Source organism: Sturnira hondurensis, unplaced genomic scaffold (genome assembly GCF_014824575.4).
Source record: "Sturnira hondurensis isolate 20B ecotype Veracruz unplaced genomic scaffold, ASM1482457v3 Scaffold0025370, whole genome shotgun sequence".
In the NCBI taxonomy this organism is placed as follows: domain Eukaryota; kingdom Metazoa; phylum Chordata; class Mammalia; order Chiroptera; family Phyllostomidae; genus Sturnira; species Sturnira hondurensis.
Genome location: NW_028098001.1, coordinates 7,547,377 through 7,565,291, shown reverse-complemented (window position 1 = coordinate 7,565,291; position 17,915 = coordinate 7,547,377). Strand labels below are relative to the sequence as shown.

At 40.3% G+C, this 17,915-nt stretch overlaps 1 protein-coding gene across 2 annotated transcripts in view; it reads left to right on the top strand.

Moving 5' to 3' along the window:
• The first annotated feature begins 16,271 nt into the window (after positions 1–16,271).
• ZNF292 (zinc finger protein 292) overlaps positions 16,272–17,915 on the top strand; it is a 100,119-nt gene continuing 98,475 nt past the window's right edge. Inside the window, exon 1 of one of the 2 annotated variants that reach the window (XM_037039414.1) lies at positions 16,272–16,605. In XM_037039414.1, coding sequence (XP_036895309.1) covers positions 16,438–16,605 — 168 coding nt within the window. In that variant the 5' untranslated portion in view covers positions 16,272–16,437. The remainder of the gene's footprint in view (positions 16,606–17,915) is intronic. The other variant, XM_037039413.1, reaches the window with a different exon arrangement.

Here is a 17,915-nt window from a genome sequence, read left to right as displayed (position 1 = left end):
CTGTGAAGACATGTAAGGCTTTGTATTAAGAAATAGTTAATATTACATTCTTCCCTTAATATTTTCTATATTCTTATTAACATCTAGCCAACTATGTTACAAAAGGAATTTATTACATTTATTGTGTTCCAATTAATTTTTAAAAAATTAAATATTATATTGCTTTTCATTTTATGATTTTACAGCTATTGTTTTTCCACTAAGCAATGGTTTTTACCATATGGCTGAAATCAATAGACATTTAACAGGCCATATATATAGGTTTATTATCAATCAAAACCCCAAGGACCTAACACAGCACTTACTAAAATTGAATTTGAATTCATCTTTGCTGTTATATTTTATGCAACCTCTTTTAGAGGTTCTCGTTTGTTTTACTAAGAAATAAAGCAATCCTCAATACTAATTGACAAAAGATTTAAGGAAACATAGTTTAAAAAAATTATTTACTGCACATAGCTAGAACATGAAAATATGGAACCCTTTTCTTTCCACACTTGCTCTGCCTCTGGCAATATAGGACAGCAGGATATTTGGAGACTAATTTGATTTTGTGTAATTTTTACATAGAAAACTGTCACTTAGAAAAGGGGCTGGACATAGAATGTTTGCTTCCCAGGAAGGCAAAGCCAAACTAATATCTTTAGGAAAAGCTACTTGAAACATGAAGTTGCCTTAGATTATGTGTTATACTACCTGTCCCCAAGGAAAGAAACTGAAATGAGACAAACTAAAAACTTAAAAGTCAAGTTATTAAAGTGATTGTAGCACCTAAAGTAAAATGATATGTATTAAAATAAGGGACTAAAAGGGAAAATAGACAATTAAAAATAAGGAGAGTTGAAAATACACCTATTGGTGAGCCCACAGTTTAAAAGAATCTAGCCAGTAATTAGAGGCGCTGGTAATAAAAACCATACTAGCCTTGGCTGGTGTGGCTCAGAGGATTGAGCGCGGGCCTGTGAAGCAAAGGATTGCGGTTTGATTCCCAGTCGGGGCGCATGCCTGGGTTGCAGGCCAGTTCCCAGTGGGGGACACATGAGAGACAGCCACACATTGATGTTTCTCTCCCTCTCTCCTTCCCTTCCCCTCTCTCTGAAAATAAATAAATAAAATATTTAAAAAAAATAAAAACCAGACTACTCCAGTTATAGAATATACAAAGATGATAGAAACGACCTACTATGCCAGGACCTCACACTTTTCATGCATCAGTTTCTTTGTCTAATCCCCCTTAGTAAGGGTACCTCTTCCTTTATTTTATCACAGCCCATCGTAGTCCAACCTGCACTACTTCTTTAGGTTCTGGAAGCCACCTACCTTCGTCTTTTTCCCACCTGCTAAGAGAAATTTTATGGCTGAGTGTTTACCAAAGAATAGTTCTCACTTATACTAACAGGGCACATCATCAACAGTGCTAGACTCACTCTCCCTAGACTTAGGAAACTTGCTGCAATTGTTTTTGCACATTACCCTCACTAAACTGAACTCAGTATTGTTTGAAATGGCAATGCTGCATGTACATGCATGTAAATAAGGTTGAAGAATAAATTTCTAAGGTAATGTTTCGATAGTAAAGGAAAAGAAAGGAAGGGAGTAAACACTGCACAGAATAAAGTTTAACAATTGGAAATAAATCTCTGCAAGAAATTGGGAATTTTATAATACCAGCCATAACATCTCTGTGTTCATAAACCCCTCTGTAGTCATTCTGACCTCTTCATAAAAGCTCTCAGAGAGCTATTCCCCCCCTTCTCTTGCCTTTTGGATTATAAATTAGAGTTAGAGGTATTTTATTGATAGAACCAATAAACCAAAAGGGAATAAGGCCCATTTAAAATTTGCAGTTTATGGAAAGCCAGAGCCTCTAGTCCAGACCAGAGACTTCTTGATTTCTCTATGGCTAGTATTATTTTTCAGAATATAATACAACTTGAGTATATAGCAATCTGTAAAATATTAGAAGCAAAATGAGGGTTGTTCCAAGCTTTAGTTAGTATTCCTTTAGAATAAGATGTTTTTTCAGAATATTAAATGCTTGCAACCAAAAACAGCTTTTATGAATAAGAATGAGGTAGATTCTTACCAGATCAATACCTTGTTTTCAAGGGGCCGGGTTCTCATTCTATATAACTATGGAAATTAGATTACACGGGAAGGCAATCTTCCCCAGAGGGAGCTGGTTACAAGTGAACTTTCTGATACTGCTGGTGAAATTGAATTCTAAATCCAGCTATGTTGATTGAATTTAACACAGTCTAATGGATACACACATCATTTTATTAAGTTTTATTTTGGTAAAGGAAAGCAAAGTACAAATAATATGATTGAAAGGCTTCCTTGGCTTCTAAACAATAGCTATTTGTTCAATGGCTATTGAACAAATGTAGAAAAATTCTCTGCATCAGGAATCTCTTGCCAATTTAATGTAGCATCATTTACCTCCAGTAGTAACATATTAGCAATGTATTTTGATAAATTATTATCTGAAGCAAATTACTGTTATTTTTTCAAATGTGTACTTTAAATGTCTATTTTTAAGTTTTAAGCTGTTCTTTCCAATTATACTAAAATTAACCAGTTTACAGACTATCTTCCTTTTTTTAATAACATTCTCATTTGTATTAGCTTCTTATGACTGCTGTCATAAATTATCACAAACTTAACAACAATACAAATTTGTTAACTTTCAGTCCTGAGGTCAGAAGTCTTAAGTGGGTCTTCCTAAAGTGCTAAAGTCAAGGTTTTGGCAGGGCTGGATTCCTTCTGGGGGCTGTAAGGGAAAGTCTGTTTTCTTGCATTTTCCAGTTTCTAGAGGCTGTTGCATTCCTTGGCTGTAGTCCCTTGTCATTGGCAAAGTCAGCAATGGCTAGTCAAGTCTTTCTCACAAGAGATCTTTCTGACCTCTTCTGCATCAACCTTCCACATTTAAAGGACCCTTGTCATTACATTGGGCCTGCACTGAGAGTGATCATCTTATTTTAAAGTCAGATTAGCAACTGTAATTCTATGTGCAACCTTAATTCTCTCTTGCCAAGTAACCTAACATACTCACAGATTCTAGTGACTAAGACAAAGATATCTATTGGGGGACAGGGGCATTATCATGACTACCACAGCACAATAGTATTCTTTGTGATTTCTCATACCCTCACAGACTCATATTTGTATTAAAATGTATTTGAACTTTAAAAGATCTTTGTAGGTTATCATCTGTCATGATTTGTCCCTCCAACAGGTATGCTGAAGTCCTAACCCTAATCCCTGTAAGTGTGACCTTACTTAAAAATAAGGTCTTTGCATATATATTTGAGTTAAGATGAAGTTATTAGGGTGGGCCCTAATCCAATGTAACTGGTATCCTTAAAAGAAGAGGCAAACACCATGTGATACATGGATAGATAGACAAAACATCATGTAGAGCCACAGGGAGAAGTGATAACAGAAGTAGAGATTGAAGTGATATAGCCGCTAACCAAAAAACATCAAGGAGTGACAATTACCACCACCAGAAGCTAGGAAGAGACAAGGAGGGATTCTCCTCCTACAGATCAGAGTAAACGTGGCCCTGCTCACATCTTGACTTCAGACCTCTAGCCTCCAGAACTGTGAGACAATGCATTTCTCCTGTTTTAGGCCATACCATTTGTGCTACTTTGTTACAGCAGCCCTAAGAAACTAATACATACTCCCTATTCTTCTTGTCACACTCATTGACCCTGTGTGGATACTTTCTACTCTATCAGTGTCTTTCTTCTAACCTGCATTACATAAAATAGAGTTTTACCAAAGGTGAGTTGAAATGACATCCTGCATTTCTTCAAAGTTCCCTTGTTTAGACATGTTCAAGGATTTCCTCCACTTTTTAGCAAAGACATTGATTGCATTTCTACTTCAATCAAGCCTATATCATTTTCTGCAGAAAAGTAAATTATAAATTTAACTGTACTTCTAATATTAATATTGTTTTTAGTAACTTCAAAATAAAACATTTCAGAACTTTCTATAAATACTTTTTAAAAGCACGGTTGCAAGAACAATGAGAAAATATAAAGATGAAAAAAGATGATAAAACATTAATTATGCTCTAATAATCTTATTTTCTGATACATTACACATCTTTGGAGCGTCTTACCCTGAATGGACTTTCTCTGAGAATCGCCGAGTGCCCATGGGGAGGGAGGGTCCCAGCAGCCAGGTTTGTCTGAGATGACTTGTCCTGCTGTATAACTGACTGAATTGGAATGGACACCAACCTGATTCTCTTCCCTAGAAATCTAGATTGTGGTACAGGGTCCTTTCAATGAATGGAAAGAACAAGGTGTAAATCTGAGAGGTATGGTGCTGCTTGGTAAAAGGATAAGTGGAGAGAGCCAACATGCAGAGGTACAAAATGAAGCCGATGTACAGAAAGAACTGCAGCCCACGTGTCCCCACAGGAGGGTGACTGAGGGAGTCCCTTCATGGTTCCTGACAGCTTTCTAGACCCTGGTTAGCCCATACACATGAGTTAAAAACTTACCTCCTTTTTAGTTAACGTACTGTGAAAGAGTATAGGTCAGTTGCAACTAACTGATTATTAACTAAAATGAGGAATTAAATAAGTAAGTCAAACTTGGAAGTAAGCAACATCTTAGATGAGCAAACTGTATCTAAAGAACAGTCTAGTATGTATGACTGCAAAAAAAGTAGTTTGTGAAGGTCAGTAGGTGGGATTCAGTGCTAGAAAGGTAGGTTAGAGCTGCACCATTTGTTGGGCATTATTGCACCATGGACAGTTAACTTATTGTCTTTCTTTTGTTAAATTGTATTTTCCCATTACCATTTAACCCCTTTATACCCTGCCGCACTACCATCACTACACCATTGTCCATGTCCCTGAGTCCTTTTTTCTTTTTGCTCAATCCCTCCACCCTCTAACCTCCCCCCACCCCCAAACTGTCATCCTGCTCTCCATCTGTGAGTCTACATTTTGCTTGTTAGTTCAGCTTGTTCACTAGATTCCACATGTAAGTGGGCTCATACGGTATTTCTTTCTCTGGCTGGCTTATTTCACTTAGCATAATGCTCTCCAGGCCTATCCAGGCTGTCACAAAAGGTAAAATTTTCTTCTTTTTTATAGTGAAGTTGTATTCCATTATGTAAATGTCCCATAGTTGTTTTATCCACTCATCTATTGATGGATACTTGGGCTGCTTCCAAATCTTGGCAATTGTAAATAATGCTGCAATGAATATATGTTCTTTCAAATTAGTGTTTTGGGGTTTTTTGGATATATTCTTAGAAGTGGGATCTCTTAGTCAAAAGGCAGACCCATTTTAATTTTTTGTAGTATGTCCGTACTGCTTTCCACAGTGGCTGCACCAATCTGCATTCCCACCAATGGTGCAAAAGGGTTCCCCCTTCTCCACATCCTCACCAGCACTTGTTTGTTAATTTATTGATGATAGCCATTCTGACAGGTGTGAGATGACTTTGAGCATCTTTTCATATGTCTATGGGCCATCCGTATGTCATCTTTGGAGAAGTGTCTGTTCAAGTCCTTTGCCCATTTTTTAATTGGGTTGTTTGTTCTATTGGTGTTGAATTTTGTTAGTTCTTTATATATTTTAGATATTAACCCCTTATCATAATGCATTCCACGTGTTCTTCCATTCTGTGCATTGTCCTTTTATTTTGTTGACGTTTTCCTTTGAAGTGCAAAACCTTTCTAATTTGATGTAGTCCATTTGTTTGTTTTTTCTTTTGGTTTCTTTGCCTGGGAAGATAGATCAAATAAAATATTGCTATGAGAAATTTCTGAGATTTTACTGCCTATATTTTCTTCTAGGATTTTTATGGTTTCAGGTTTAATATTTAAGTCTTTAATCCATTTTGAATTTTTCTTGTGTGTAATATAAAAAGATGGTCTAGTTTCATTTTTCTGCACAGATCTATCCAATTTTCCCAACACCATTTATTGAATAAACTATCTTTAGCCCATTGTATGTGCTTGCTATCATTATCAAATACTAATTGACTATAAAGGTGTGGATTTATTTCTGAGGTCTGTATTCTGTTCCATTGATCTATGTGAATATTTTTATGTCAGTACCAGGCTGTTTTGATTACTATGGCCTTGTGGTATAGTTTGATATTAGGTAGTGTGATTCTTCCAACTTTGATCTTCTGCCCTAGAATTGCTGTTGCTATGTGGGGCCTTTTGTGGTTCTGTATAAATTTCTGTATAAATTTTTGAAATATTCTGGTTCTGTGAAATACATCATTGGAAACTTGATAGGAATGGCATTGAATCTGTAGACTGCTTTGGGTGGTATGGACATTTTAACGATGTTAATTCTTCCTATCCATGAACATGGTATGTGCTTCCATTTATTTGTCTTTTCTTTAACTTCTACCTCTGATAGTTTTTAGCAATAAATTGACATGATGATAATAACTGCTAACATTTAATGAGTGCTAATTAAATGGCAAGGATACCCATTCTACATGGATATTTTTATTAAGTCACAATAGTTACAGTGCAAGAATTATTATTATCCACAATACAGATAAGGAAATAGAGGATGAAAATAAAATGGTTTTACCAATCCCCCACACTTAGCTCATTCCAGATTTGACAGTTTAACTCTTCTGGTTTGAGTTGCCTTAAAGCCAGCATTGTCCTTTAGAAGCACAGCTCCAGCTGGAAAGCCTTAGCACAAAATAGAATAAGAGGAAGAAGGTAAAAATACAAGTTAAGAAGCCTTTCCTTAAGAAAGATTTATGAGAGCCACCAGGGGACACCACTGGGAATGGAGAAGAGAAGTAACACAAAACTTCTTTGGTAAGTCTGCATGGCTGATAGAACCACATTTTATCACTGAAGATGAAGGAAGTTTTCCTTTCAACAAAGGGAAGGGAAAGCAAAGGGTCAAAATTGAACTCAAAGTTTGGAACCTAAAACTTGGAAGAACAGCAATGCCCTGTACGGAAATAGGAAAGCAAAAGAGAACAGCCTGGGTGAGGGCAAGGGTTGGAGGGGACCTAAATGAATCTCTTTGGGATGGAGGTGGTAGCCCAACACCTAGTGGGGCTGTCCAGCAGGCAAGTGGTATGCAAAGCTGAAACTTGAAAAAGTTCAGACTGGGGATTTGGATTTGGGATTCACATTCATGAAAATTAAAGCTAAAGCCACAAAAAATGGATGAATTTGCCAAAGTAGAGGATATAGTGAGAAAGTTGATGGCAGAAACTTAGAAAAACATTTAGTCGCCTAAAGGAGTTTCCGGTGAGATCAAAGATCCAATGTAATATAACCATGCTACATCACTGGAAGCAAAAACAAAGAAAATAATTAATCGTTGAATATCTTGAGTAACTATGACAGAAGTTCGAATCTGAAGAATCTTAGAAGATATGCCCCTAAATAGAAACTTGGCAGTGTAAAGATGTCACAAAGAAGTTCTCTTCCAAAATAATCATACAGAAAATGGCTTTATGAGATCAAACGTGAAAATGAGGAGCTTGGCTTTCGATTCATAAAGGTCTTCACTGCAGATTTCCTGGCCATCCTACACTGCACACTGCAAGGACATGTACGAACCTGCAGTCCTTTTTATCAAAACCCAGTGCCCTACTTTCACTGTGCTTCGAGGGGAAAGTATTTGGAGTAACTGAAAATTCTCAGTGCAAAAAACTTATACAGGGAAGTAATAATAATCAGCTACTTTTTAAAAAAAATAATCTTTTGCTTCCCATATAAATAGCTTAATTATATGAAAGATGCAAAGTATTCCAAAAGGTTGAATTTGTCATAAAACTAGTTTTCATAGGTACAGCCTTATGACCTCAAACAAATATGCACAGAGCAGTTTCTAATAATTATGTGAGGAGCAAAACATACTGATCATTTGGAAGGTAAAATATTTTGACTTTAATTCTGGAAGTTCACTTGAAGCATATTTGGTTCATTTTTAAGTCCTCATCTTACGCATTTGACAGGAAATCCAATCAGAAAGATAACATAAACTTCTCATGGTTTCTTCTTTCAGCTTTACTCTCCTGCTGCATTATGCCAGTCAGTGCTTGGTGAGAAATGAGTCTTGCTTTCTAAATGATGCAGCAAAGTAGCATACAATTGAGTGTCTGTAAGTGTTCTGTTAGTTTCCACACTTGAAATAGATCAGAACACCAAAGAAGGAAATCCTGCAGTGGAATGGAAATGAGAGCAAGATTCAGGTATCCTGAAGCAAAGGTAAAGGAAGTTGACTCCTTGCTTCACTGAAGATTTCATGCCTCAAATAAGTAACTTCTAGGAATCACATCCTTTACCTTTTGTGACTAATTCAAAAGGAGAATAATATACCAGAGAACTGTTCTATTGGAAGAAATATTAAATAAGAAATAAACATTAACTCAATTTTATTACTCCTCTATTAACTTAAGACAATGAATTATAATCCCCTTAGGGGAAAATTTTAACATTTAAATTAATAATCATTTTCAAGCACAGTATATCATGAAATTTCATATTAATGCTATACAGAGTTAACAACTGATGAAAATAATTTCTCATTTAATTGATTATGTTCTTCAGAAATTAACAGCAATAAAGAAGTCAAAAGATGCTCAATCTGACCTCAAATTTAACAAATGTTCATCAAAATGAAATATTATTTTTAAACTTTAAAATTGTTTTAAAAGATTGACAAAGCACAGTACTACTAAGCATTACTGGAAGAGAGATTCCTTTTTCACTGTCAATGAGACTATGAGTTGGGATAACATTTTGGAAAGGCAACCTGGCAACATCTGACTGAATTAACACCACATGTTGCTTTGAGCCAACAATTCCTCATTGGGGAATTTGTCTCACGGACATGTAGTTGCTCGCATGATCTTATATTTGGACAAGGGAGGTCACTGCAGAATTTTTATAGTTAAAAAAAAAGGACATAACCTAATTGTTCATCAGTTCAATAATTAATCAATTTACCTCATTTATGTTGTGGAATACCATGTGGCTATTAGAAATAATGCTGATGTGACACATTTCTAAATTAATTATTAAGGAAAAAGAGTAAAGTGAAAACCAGCCAGGTGAGTGATATGAGTGGTTTGTTTAAGAAAGGGGAGTGGTGATATACCCACAAATACCTGTATACACAGAAGAAAAATTCTCAAGAATAAGTAAACTATTACTGAGTCTAGTGATAATGTGGGACTCAAGGATTTTTAATTTTTTAAAATGTCATGTCTTTGCTTACTTCTTTGAATCTTTCCCCAAACATGAATTATGTTTATAAATTTAAAATTAATGGTACCCATTAGCAACTACAGGAACTGTTGGAACCATGGAATTCACAGATCAAATTATAAGTTAAGTCTCTCTTTCCTCTCCACTTACCCTTACATGTATTTTAAAATGCATTCTAATAAGACAGATAAATACAGGAAAAGTTTTGAAGTCTCTTCCTCTTATCCCCATACATATTTTCTGATAGGGCTGTTAAGAAGTAATCAAGTTCGTCTGTTTAACAAGTAGCGTTCCTAGAGAAGGCATGAGTAAGGGGCTGAAAAATGTTTGTTTACTGAGAACTCATCTATTCTGTGCCAAACATTCAAATGATTCACAAAACAAAAGTTTTGGATAATTAGGATGAATAGAACAAATTACGAAGAATGGACAATAACTTTTTTTTAATAGACGGTTTGTGCCCACTGGGTGGTGGAGCAAGAGAAGGGAGTCCAGGCACTTTTTATAAAAATGGCACAAGGGCTGTGAGTTGAAGCAAAAGAAATGAAGGCAGAATTAGACAACTGTAGGTCTGGGACAGTATGACTTGAAGTGCCCTGCGGTAATGGTTAGAAATGTCGATTTCCAGGGTCCAGTCTGCTGAGTCAGACGTTCTAGACCTATGGCCTGAGATTCTGTTTTTCAGTCAAATTGTCTAAGTGACCTAAAGTTTGAGAGGTTCTGCTCTAAGATAATTCAGATCCTGAAGAAAAAGTCAGGGGTAATCTTCTTACATTTATTTTCTCCTTAGATTTCTAGGAAGGTAGCAGGTTCCATATTAAATAGTGCACTAGATATTAGTGGGTAAACTCATGGTGAAAAAATTGAGAAAAGACTCAGTCATGTAAGAAAACATTTGGCTTGGAGATTTAGAATCTCTTGAGATGAAAATTAAAAAAATCAATACTGTGACAAAATGTAAAAGCAGAGACAAAATTAAACTGGACCTAAAGTACAGATTAACTTTGTGAAAGAGAAGGAAAGCTAGAGCCCACAGTTTTGTCATTTATCTGTTACAGTGAAACAACTGAGCATATCTCTTGTCTCATTTTGATTATACTGTTTTAACTTCTTATTACAGACAATTTTATTAATAAAACATAGATCCTCAAATATTTAACAGGCAGATGTAAAAAGCTCTTAAAGTTTGGAGAGCATCTTTGTTCTCCCTATGTAGTCAGAATATTTTAGATAATGAGCATAGGCATAAATACATATCTATAACTGCCAAATGTAAACTGAATTGAATTTAGTTCAATGGGCATTTGAACTAAAGCACAGTATATCATGAAATTTCATATTAATGTTGTCCAGAGTTAACATCATTTCTTTGCAATGTGCCAAAGGGTATTGAGGACCCTCAAAGGGCTTACAGGCTTGTGAATAAGGCTTATCTATAGACTATGATAAGAGGCAAGATGAGAGATTCCAAATCAAAATACAGTAAGTTATAAATCAAAGATACCAGAGTTTTAAGGAGTGGTCATTTCTGTGTGGAAAGGGGGGCTTAGCAAAAGCAGAAGAAATCATCAAATCCACTCTGGTGACATGTATCCAGACTTCAGTGAACCCAAGCAAAGGAAGGTTTCACAGTGGAGCTCTGAGAGAGGAACTCAAGAGGATGAGGCTGGGGAAATAGGAATAGTGAGAACATTTTTGTAAAGCTGTGATAGGGGGTGTTTGGTGAAACTGATCCTGGTCCAGTATATGAATATAATACCGAGTACTCAAGTTGATGTTAATTGAATTGTTATTATCATTATTATTGTTATATTCAAGAGTATGTCTGTAAGAATCATCGAACTCAACAAAACTCCTCAGAAGTTGATGTCCTAAAGTGTGGAGAGGGACCTGTACATTTCCAAGTTCACCACACTTTGACAGTTCTATTTTTAAAAATCAGATGCCACAAAAGTGATATTCTGTGATAGATTTTCAAAGAGGTAAATGAGATACAATGATTAAAACTTAGACAGACAAGTAAAGAAAGGCACTATCTACATTTCTTTCCTTGCTTCTTTGAGGAAAGAAGGAACCAACTTTGAGGTTGCTAGGAACCAACTCAAGAATTTTCTAGAGAGACAATATGTAACATAACACATTTATCCTTACCAAATTTTACTTTGCTTCATTTCTCAATTATTTTCACTTGATTAATTTATAAGGCTTTATTAAACCAAGGCCCTATTAAAACCATTTTTCTTTGAGATGTTATTACTCTTTCTCACCCACACTGGCTTTTCTTTATATGGAAAGAAAAAAATGCAAATAGGCCAGGGATATCAAACTCATTTTCACTGGGGGACACAGCAGCTTCGAGGTTGCCTTCAAAGGGCCAAATATAATTTTAGGACTGCATAAGTGTAACTACTCCTTAACAGGTAAGGGAGAGCTTGAGGCTGCCACCCAATAGAAACAAGCAAGGTGCCAGGCGGACTAAAACGACGTGGAGGGCGGGATTCGGCTGCGGGCCTTGTGTTTGCCATTTGTGAAATAGGCAGTACAAGTATCCCTCCTCATTTAATTACCCGTTCATTTTTTAAACAAAGATTTTATTTATTTATTTTTAGAGAGAGAAGGAAGAGAAAGAAACGTCAATGTGTGGTTGCCTCTAGCTCGCCGCCTACTGGGGACCCGGCCAGTAGGCAGGGACTACTGGATTCCCTGAATGGGAATCCAACCAGTAACCCTTTCCTTGGCAGGAGGCGCTCAATCCCTGGAGCCACACCAGCCAGGGCTAATTACCTGTTCATTTAAATATATATGCTGCTATCTTTCTGGGAAGACATTAAGAGGACTAAAGTTAATCCTCTTAAATGTGTGTCCAATGTTTCCTGTGTCTTTGGAATAATTTCAATTGTGTGATATAGCACCTGCCTCGTATTTTCAATACTTGATTAGACTCTGCTTCACTGTTCCCGTCAAGGAAAATGTGCCCCTTGGAAAAGTGTGGTGTACCTAACCGATTTCACTAGGGCTTTACCCGTGCTCCCTCTTTGCGTCTGTGACCACAGCACTGCTTCCCAGACTCTGGGGAGGACTTTCAACTGGACTGAGCCCCAGACAGACTCCAGCCCTCACTCCTTGAGATCTAGGCGGTGGCCTGTGTCGTGCGCCCGGTCGCCCAGCCCTTGCGAAGTGTGCAGACTGAGTCTGCGAGCCCCAGCTGCAGAGCCCGCGTTCTGACCTCAGAGATGCAGACTCCGCGGGTCGGTTTAACAGGCCCAGCGCCCCGCCGCTCCCTGGAGAGGGTCTAGAATCTCTCCGTCCGGAGGCCCCGAGCGGCCACCAGGAGCCACAGCCATTTGGCGGACTTGATTTGCACCTCTGGGTGGAACAGCCGTGGCTGCAAATGACAGGGCGGAGGTCGTTGAGCGCCGGGGATCAGGGACCAGCGGCTCCAGCACCTACGCGGCTGCCAGACGAGCCCAGTCTGGCCTCCGCCAAGTGGGGATCCACAGACAGGGTTAGCGGAGCGGAGCCAGCCTTCAGCCGGGCTATAATCCCACGGCCCTTCCTGGTGGCCGGGGCCCACCCAGGGACAGAGCCGGAGAAGGATAAAGCAGCAGCTCCAGGCGCGCTCTCTCCGCCACCTCCTGGCCTTTCGCATTCCCCCAGCGCTCAGGGACCGGCCGGGCTGCGGGGTTTCTGTGGGTCCAGGGTCGGAATGACCCTCAGGGCCTTTGTCCCGAGGGATCCGTCATCTGCAAATGCCGCTCTGGCTGCATCCCTGACGCGGCCCCCAGCTCTGTTAGCAGGCACAAACCAGCTACATTCCTGCCCCTGGTAGGCCCTGCTATTTCAAGAATGCTAGGGGGGAAAATGTGCACTGGCCAGTACGCGTCGGTGCAGCCCAGGGAAATCGTTAAGCCAGGAGGCACGCGCGGCCCGCATGCAGAGACATTTGTCTCCCCCCCCCCCCCCCCGCGTCTTCCCAGCCTTAGTGATAGCAGGGGTGGAGTAGAGGTCTGTTTCTCTCCCAGATTTACTCTGAAATCAAGACTCTTGGTGAAGTGATATGGTTATATCAAGTCCGTAGCAGTCGTACAGTGTCTGAAATGGGTACGGGCGCCAGCCGAGCAGAGCTCCCCTGAGACGCAGTCTCTTGGCCCCGGAGTTTATTCCTTTTCCGGATGGAATGGGCCTCCGAATTCCCTCAGGAACGCCTCAGTAAGTATCTACGTAATGACTCCCATTAACTGGCAGCTTGGGGCTTAGGTACAATAAGTGATGTGTACCTGTTGATAGGCCTCTTCAATGAGTAATAATGATTATTTCTGAGCTCTCCAAGACAATGTCAACCTGTTAAGGGATAGTATATCCAATCCTTCTCGTTTAATTAAAAACTTGTACTTTTACAGCGATTTGGTGGACATTCTAATTAGCACCTTAGAATACTTTGTTCTGCATTTAATCTACATGTGTTTTCTTAATACAACACTTAATACAACCTACTTACTGTAGGTGTTGCCATTGCAGGTCACTCTTCCACAAAACTACGTTTCCTCAAAGAAGGGATAGTTTCTCTTCACCTTTGATTTTCCCACCAAGCAACGTCTGCACAGAAGTACTCAATAAATAATCATTAAATAATTACACAATTCACTCCTAGCTCTTACATTTCTACACTCTGAAACAGGACTGAGGGAACAGAAAGCTAGGTCCCTTTTTTCCCCAGGGATATTTGTTTATTTATTTATTATTTTAAAATTGCTACTCAAGTATAGTTGTCTCCATTTCCCTCCTCCCCCAACCAATCCCCAAGGAAGATAAGTCTTAAAGATACCGAATAAGAATGGAAGACTTAGTCATCTATGCTGAGCGACATTTGCAAGACAGTAATAGTGCTCAGAATCAACTTGCTAATCAAATCTCCTTGGTTTTAGGACTATCCTGGGCAGGAGGTAAGGAATGACCTCCATTCTCAGGCTATGTTTTAAACATTAACATTTCATATGTTTTCCTTTATTTTCTCCTTTTCTATAAATTAGGTGTGGTGTAAGCCATTATACTTGAAGTGAAAATATGCTTTCCTAACCTTTGATATCTTATCTGTCCTTGGATTTACTGGTACATTTGGCTAATCCCATATTTCTCACTTTTTATATTTTCACTGGCATCCTAAGGTAACATAAATTAGAGAATCCTGATTTGGATATCTAAAGTACTTGGGAAAGTGAGCAGCAAGTATTAAAAATCCATTAGCTTTTTTAATTGCTGCTTTTTCAGCTCTATGGTACTTTTTAAGAAAAGATTTTATTTATTATACTTTTATAGAGAGAAAGGAGGGAGAAAGAGATGGAGAGAAACATCACTGTGTGGTTGGTTGCCTCTCACACACCCCCACATGGGGACCTGGCTCACCCTGGAGTGCTGACTGGGAATCAAACAGGCAACATTTCAGTTTGCAGGTGGGCATTCAGTCTACTAATCCACACCAGCCAGGTCTCAGTGGTACTTTTATATCCTTGTATTTTAGCTTTGAATGTTCTCTTCAGCTTCTTCCATAAGTAAATATGTGAAGAACCTGTCTTTTATATCTTTGTACTTTAGCTTTGAATGTTCTCTTCAGCTTCCATAAGTAAATATGTGAAGAACCTGTCTTGTTAATATGTAGTATGAGCACACGTATTGTACTAATGTTTTAGCTGATAACTGGTTTACACTCACATTACATACATAATGGCACTTCAAAAACAACCCACCACTGATGGATTACAAAACATTCATTCTGGATAACATACTACCTAGAACACTTTCTAGTAATACAAGAACGCTCTTGAAAAGGATGCTGCACACAGTAGAATTATTTTTATCTTAAACGCCTATACTAGAAAAATATACTTCTCTTAAAGTATGAGAGTGAAAAGACTAGATGTCTCTTCAATATCTTTGTGAATTTCTGTAGACCATTCAGTTGTAAGAAAGATAAGCCTCCTGCCTTATTATGTGCTTACTAACAAGGTATTTGTTTTATTCTGAACTTTAGGGTTAACCACTTGAATTTTTGTAGTACCTCTTCCACTGTTTTGTTCAAGTGCCAAGTATTCATTCTTTCCAGCTTGTAAATAAAATATGGTCCAGAATGCTAGCCCTATTTACAGCCCAGGAAAAAGTACTGTTGAATTTATAATTCTTTTATTTTAGCATCAGTTTCTCCTCCTCCATTGTAATTTTTAATGGCGTCCTTACTGCTGTTTTTTTTCTTTTCTTGACCTACTTCCTTTTTAAGTTCTTTCATATATTTCAGTGATGATTTCTATAGTGTGTAGGAGAATCTTAAATCACAGCGAAATGGATTAGTCAGCTATCACTTATTCTAGAAATTCTTTCGTGGTTAAGGTCCTCTTGTTACAATGTGCACAATTTTAATCTCTAATTTTTCAAGCTATGCTTTTCAGGAGTTTGCTTCGTTCTCCCGAAGAAGATTTGAACTTCATTCTGTTCTGACGCAACTATTATTTTTCTTTGTTGCCTCCACCTCCTAGAAGTCGCGTTTCAGGGGAAAGGCGTTTTGGGGCTGAAGAGGAGAGTGGAGCGAGAGCTGGTACCTCAGACACTAGATTCCTCCTCCCCAGTCTGGTGAGAAGCCAGGCAAATTTGACAATTCATACACTCGCTTTGGTTCTCACGCTTAAGGTCCATGGGTAGGTATTTTATCTTCCCTTTCTTCCCGTCTCTGGCTTGCCTACAGGCCAACTGCGAATGCAACCATTGCCCGAGACGACCCACACTGGTCCTCTTGGGGAAATGGGGCATATGTCTGTGGGAGACTCTCGGGAGTGGGAAAAGCCACGCCGGAATCGGGACGCTCTAAAGGGCAGCCTCTCCCCAGGATTTTCCCTCGATCGAGGAGCCCACGTGACCGAGAATAGGCCTGAGCGGCCCGCCCCTTTCGGCCGCTGTTGGCCACTTCCCGCCCGGGGAAAGTAAACCGCGGTTTTCCACACCGCCCCAGCCCCGCCCTCCTCCTTTCCCCTACCCTTCACCTCCCCCCAAGCTCCCTCGCGCCATTCTCCCCACCGCGCCCCTGAGCCTCCCCAACGGGCCCTTTGTACGTGCTCGGCGGCGTGCGAGCGCGCTCGGCACGTGACCCCTCCGAACGTGGCATTGTGTTATCACGTGACCCAGGTGCGTACGCGACGGAGCGGGGTGTGAAGATGGCGGACGAAGAGGCCGAGCAGGAGAGGTTGAGTCGCGGCGGAGGCGGATGCGTCGCGGAACTGCAGCGTCTGGGAGAGCGCCTCCAAGAGCTGGAGCGACAGCTGCGGGAGAGCCAGGTGCCGGCCGTGGAAGCGGCCACAGAATACTGTCAGCAGCTGTGCCAGGTGAGAGTGCCTGGGGGTCCCCTCCCCCTTCCCCCCAGCTAGAAGGAGAAGAGGGCGAGCGAGCGCCTGGTGGCCGAGCATTGGTCCTTTCTGCCTTGTAGTCATTGTAGCCGCTGCCGGGGTGGAAGCGGGGAGTACAGGGAAGGCGTCTTTGTGTGGGTGCCGTTGTGGCTGCTGTAGTCCGCACCTCCCGGCTGGGGGAAGGGAGTTGTGGTCTGGGCGGAAAATCCCCCTCCCCTTTCCTTCCCCGAACTCGGGCTTTGCGGTCCCCGAGGCCCAGGAGATGTAGACGGAGAGGACTGGAGCCCTCTCCATCGCTGGGAGAGGGTAGCGGCGGAATGGAGTCCAAGTCCCCGTCTTCCTCCTCCTTATTGTACACTGGGGATTACCGCGCCCCCCGCCTCTGCGCTTCTGTCTCCCACTCCGACGGGCCTCCGCCCCCTCGGGTTTATTCTTTTGCTTCCACTCCAGCTTTCATCTGTCCCGCCCCCGGCCCGGTCCTCGCTGTCTGCGGGCCTTTGTTGTTCGAGTTTCGCCTTGGGACTGAAGGGGCCTTTGTTGATGTTCTGAGGAGCAGTTCTTGCCGAACCCTTCTTGCTAGGTTAGGGTGAGGGGCGTGGAGGTTGTGTCCTCCTGCCTTCGCTTGATGCACCACTTTCATGGTAAAGGTTGCTCTCTGCGCTAGAGAGGAGGTGTCTCTCTGTATTCTGGACTCGAACGTCCCTGTGGGTCGGCTTTTCCACAGTCCACTTCCCTTTTCCTTTCACCCTTCGAGTGGACCACTCGGAGGTAGGGTTGCTTCTGCCCTACCTCCCACCCCGCCCCCATCTTCTCACGCCCCTATTACTTTGAAACTGAGAGAACTGAGGTTCTTGTGGACCTGTGCTCTGGTCCATTCCAGACCTTTCCTTTTCTTGCACAAGGACACTGCTTTCCAGTAATTGCATTCTAACCAGGATGTAGAATGATAACATTTTGATAGAAATCTGAGTTTGTGGGTTTACATTTGGACTTGGTTACAAAACTTCCAGTTATGTCTGAAATTTCAAGGAGTTGTTGCTGGTTGTGGTGAAGATTTTGGTTAGGTTGTCTTGAGGAAAAAGACACGATTTATACAGGTCACCTTTAGAGTTAGCTTGTGAATACATCATAAAGAAGTTGTTTTGGAAAGATGCTGAATTTAAGGTGGAACAATGGTGGACCATTTTAGCATTTCAAAGTAGATTACATTTCACTTAATTTCTAGCCGTCCAAGTTCTAAAATCTTTGCCTGGAAAGATCAGGAATACTTGGGACCATAGAAAAAAAAT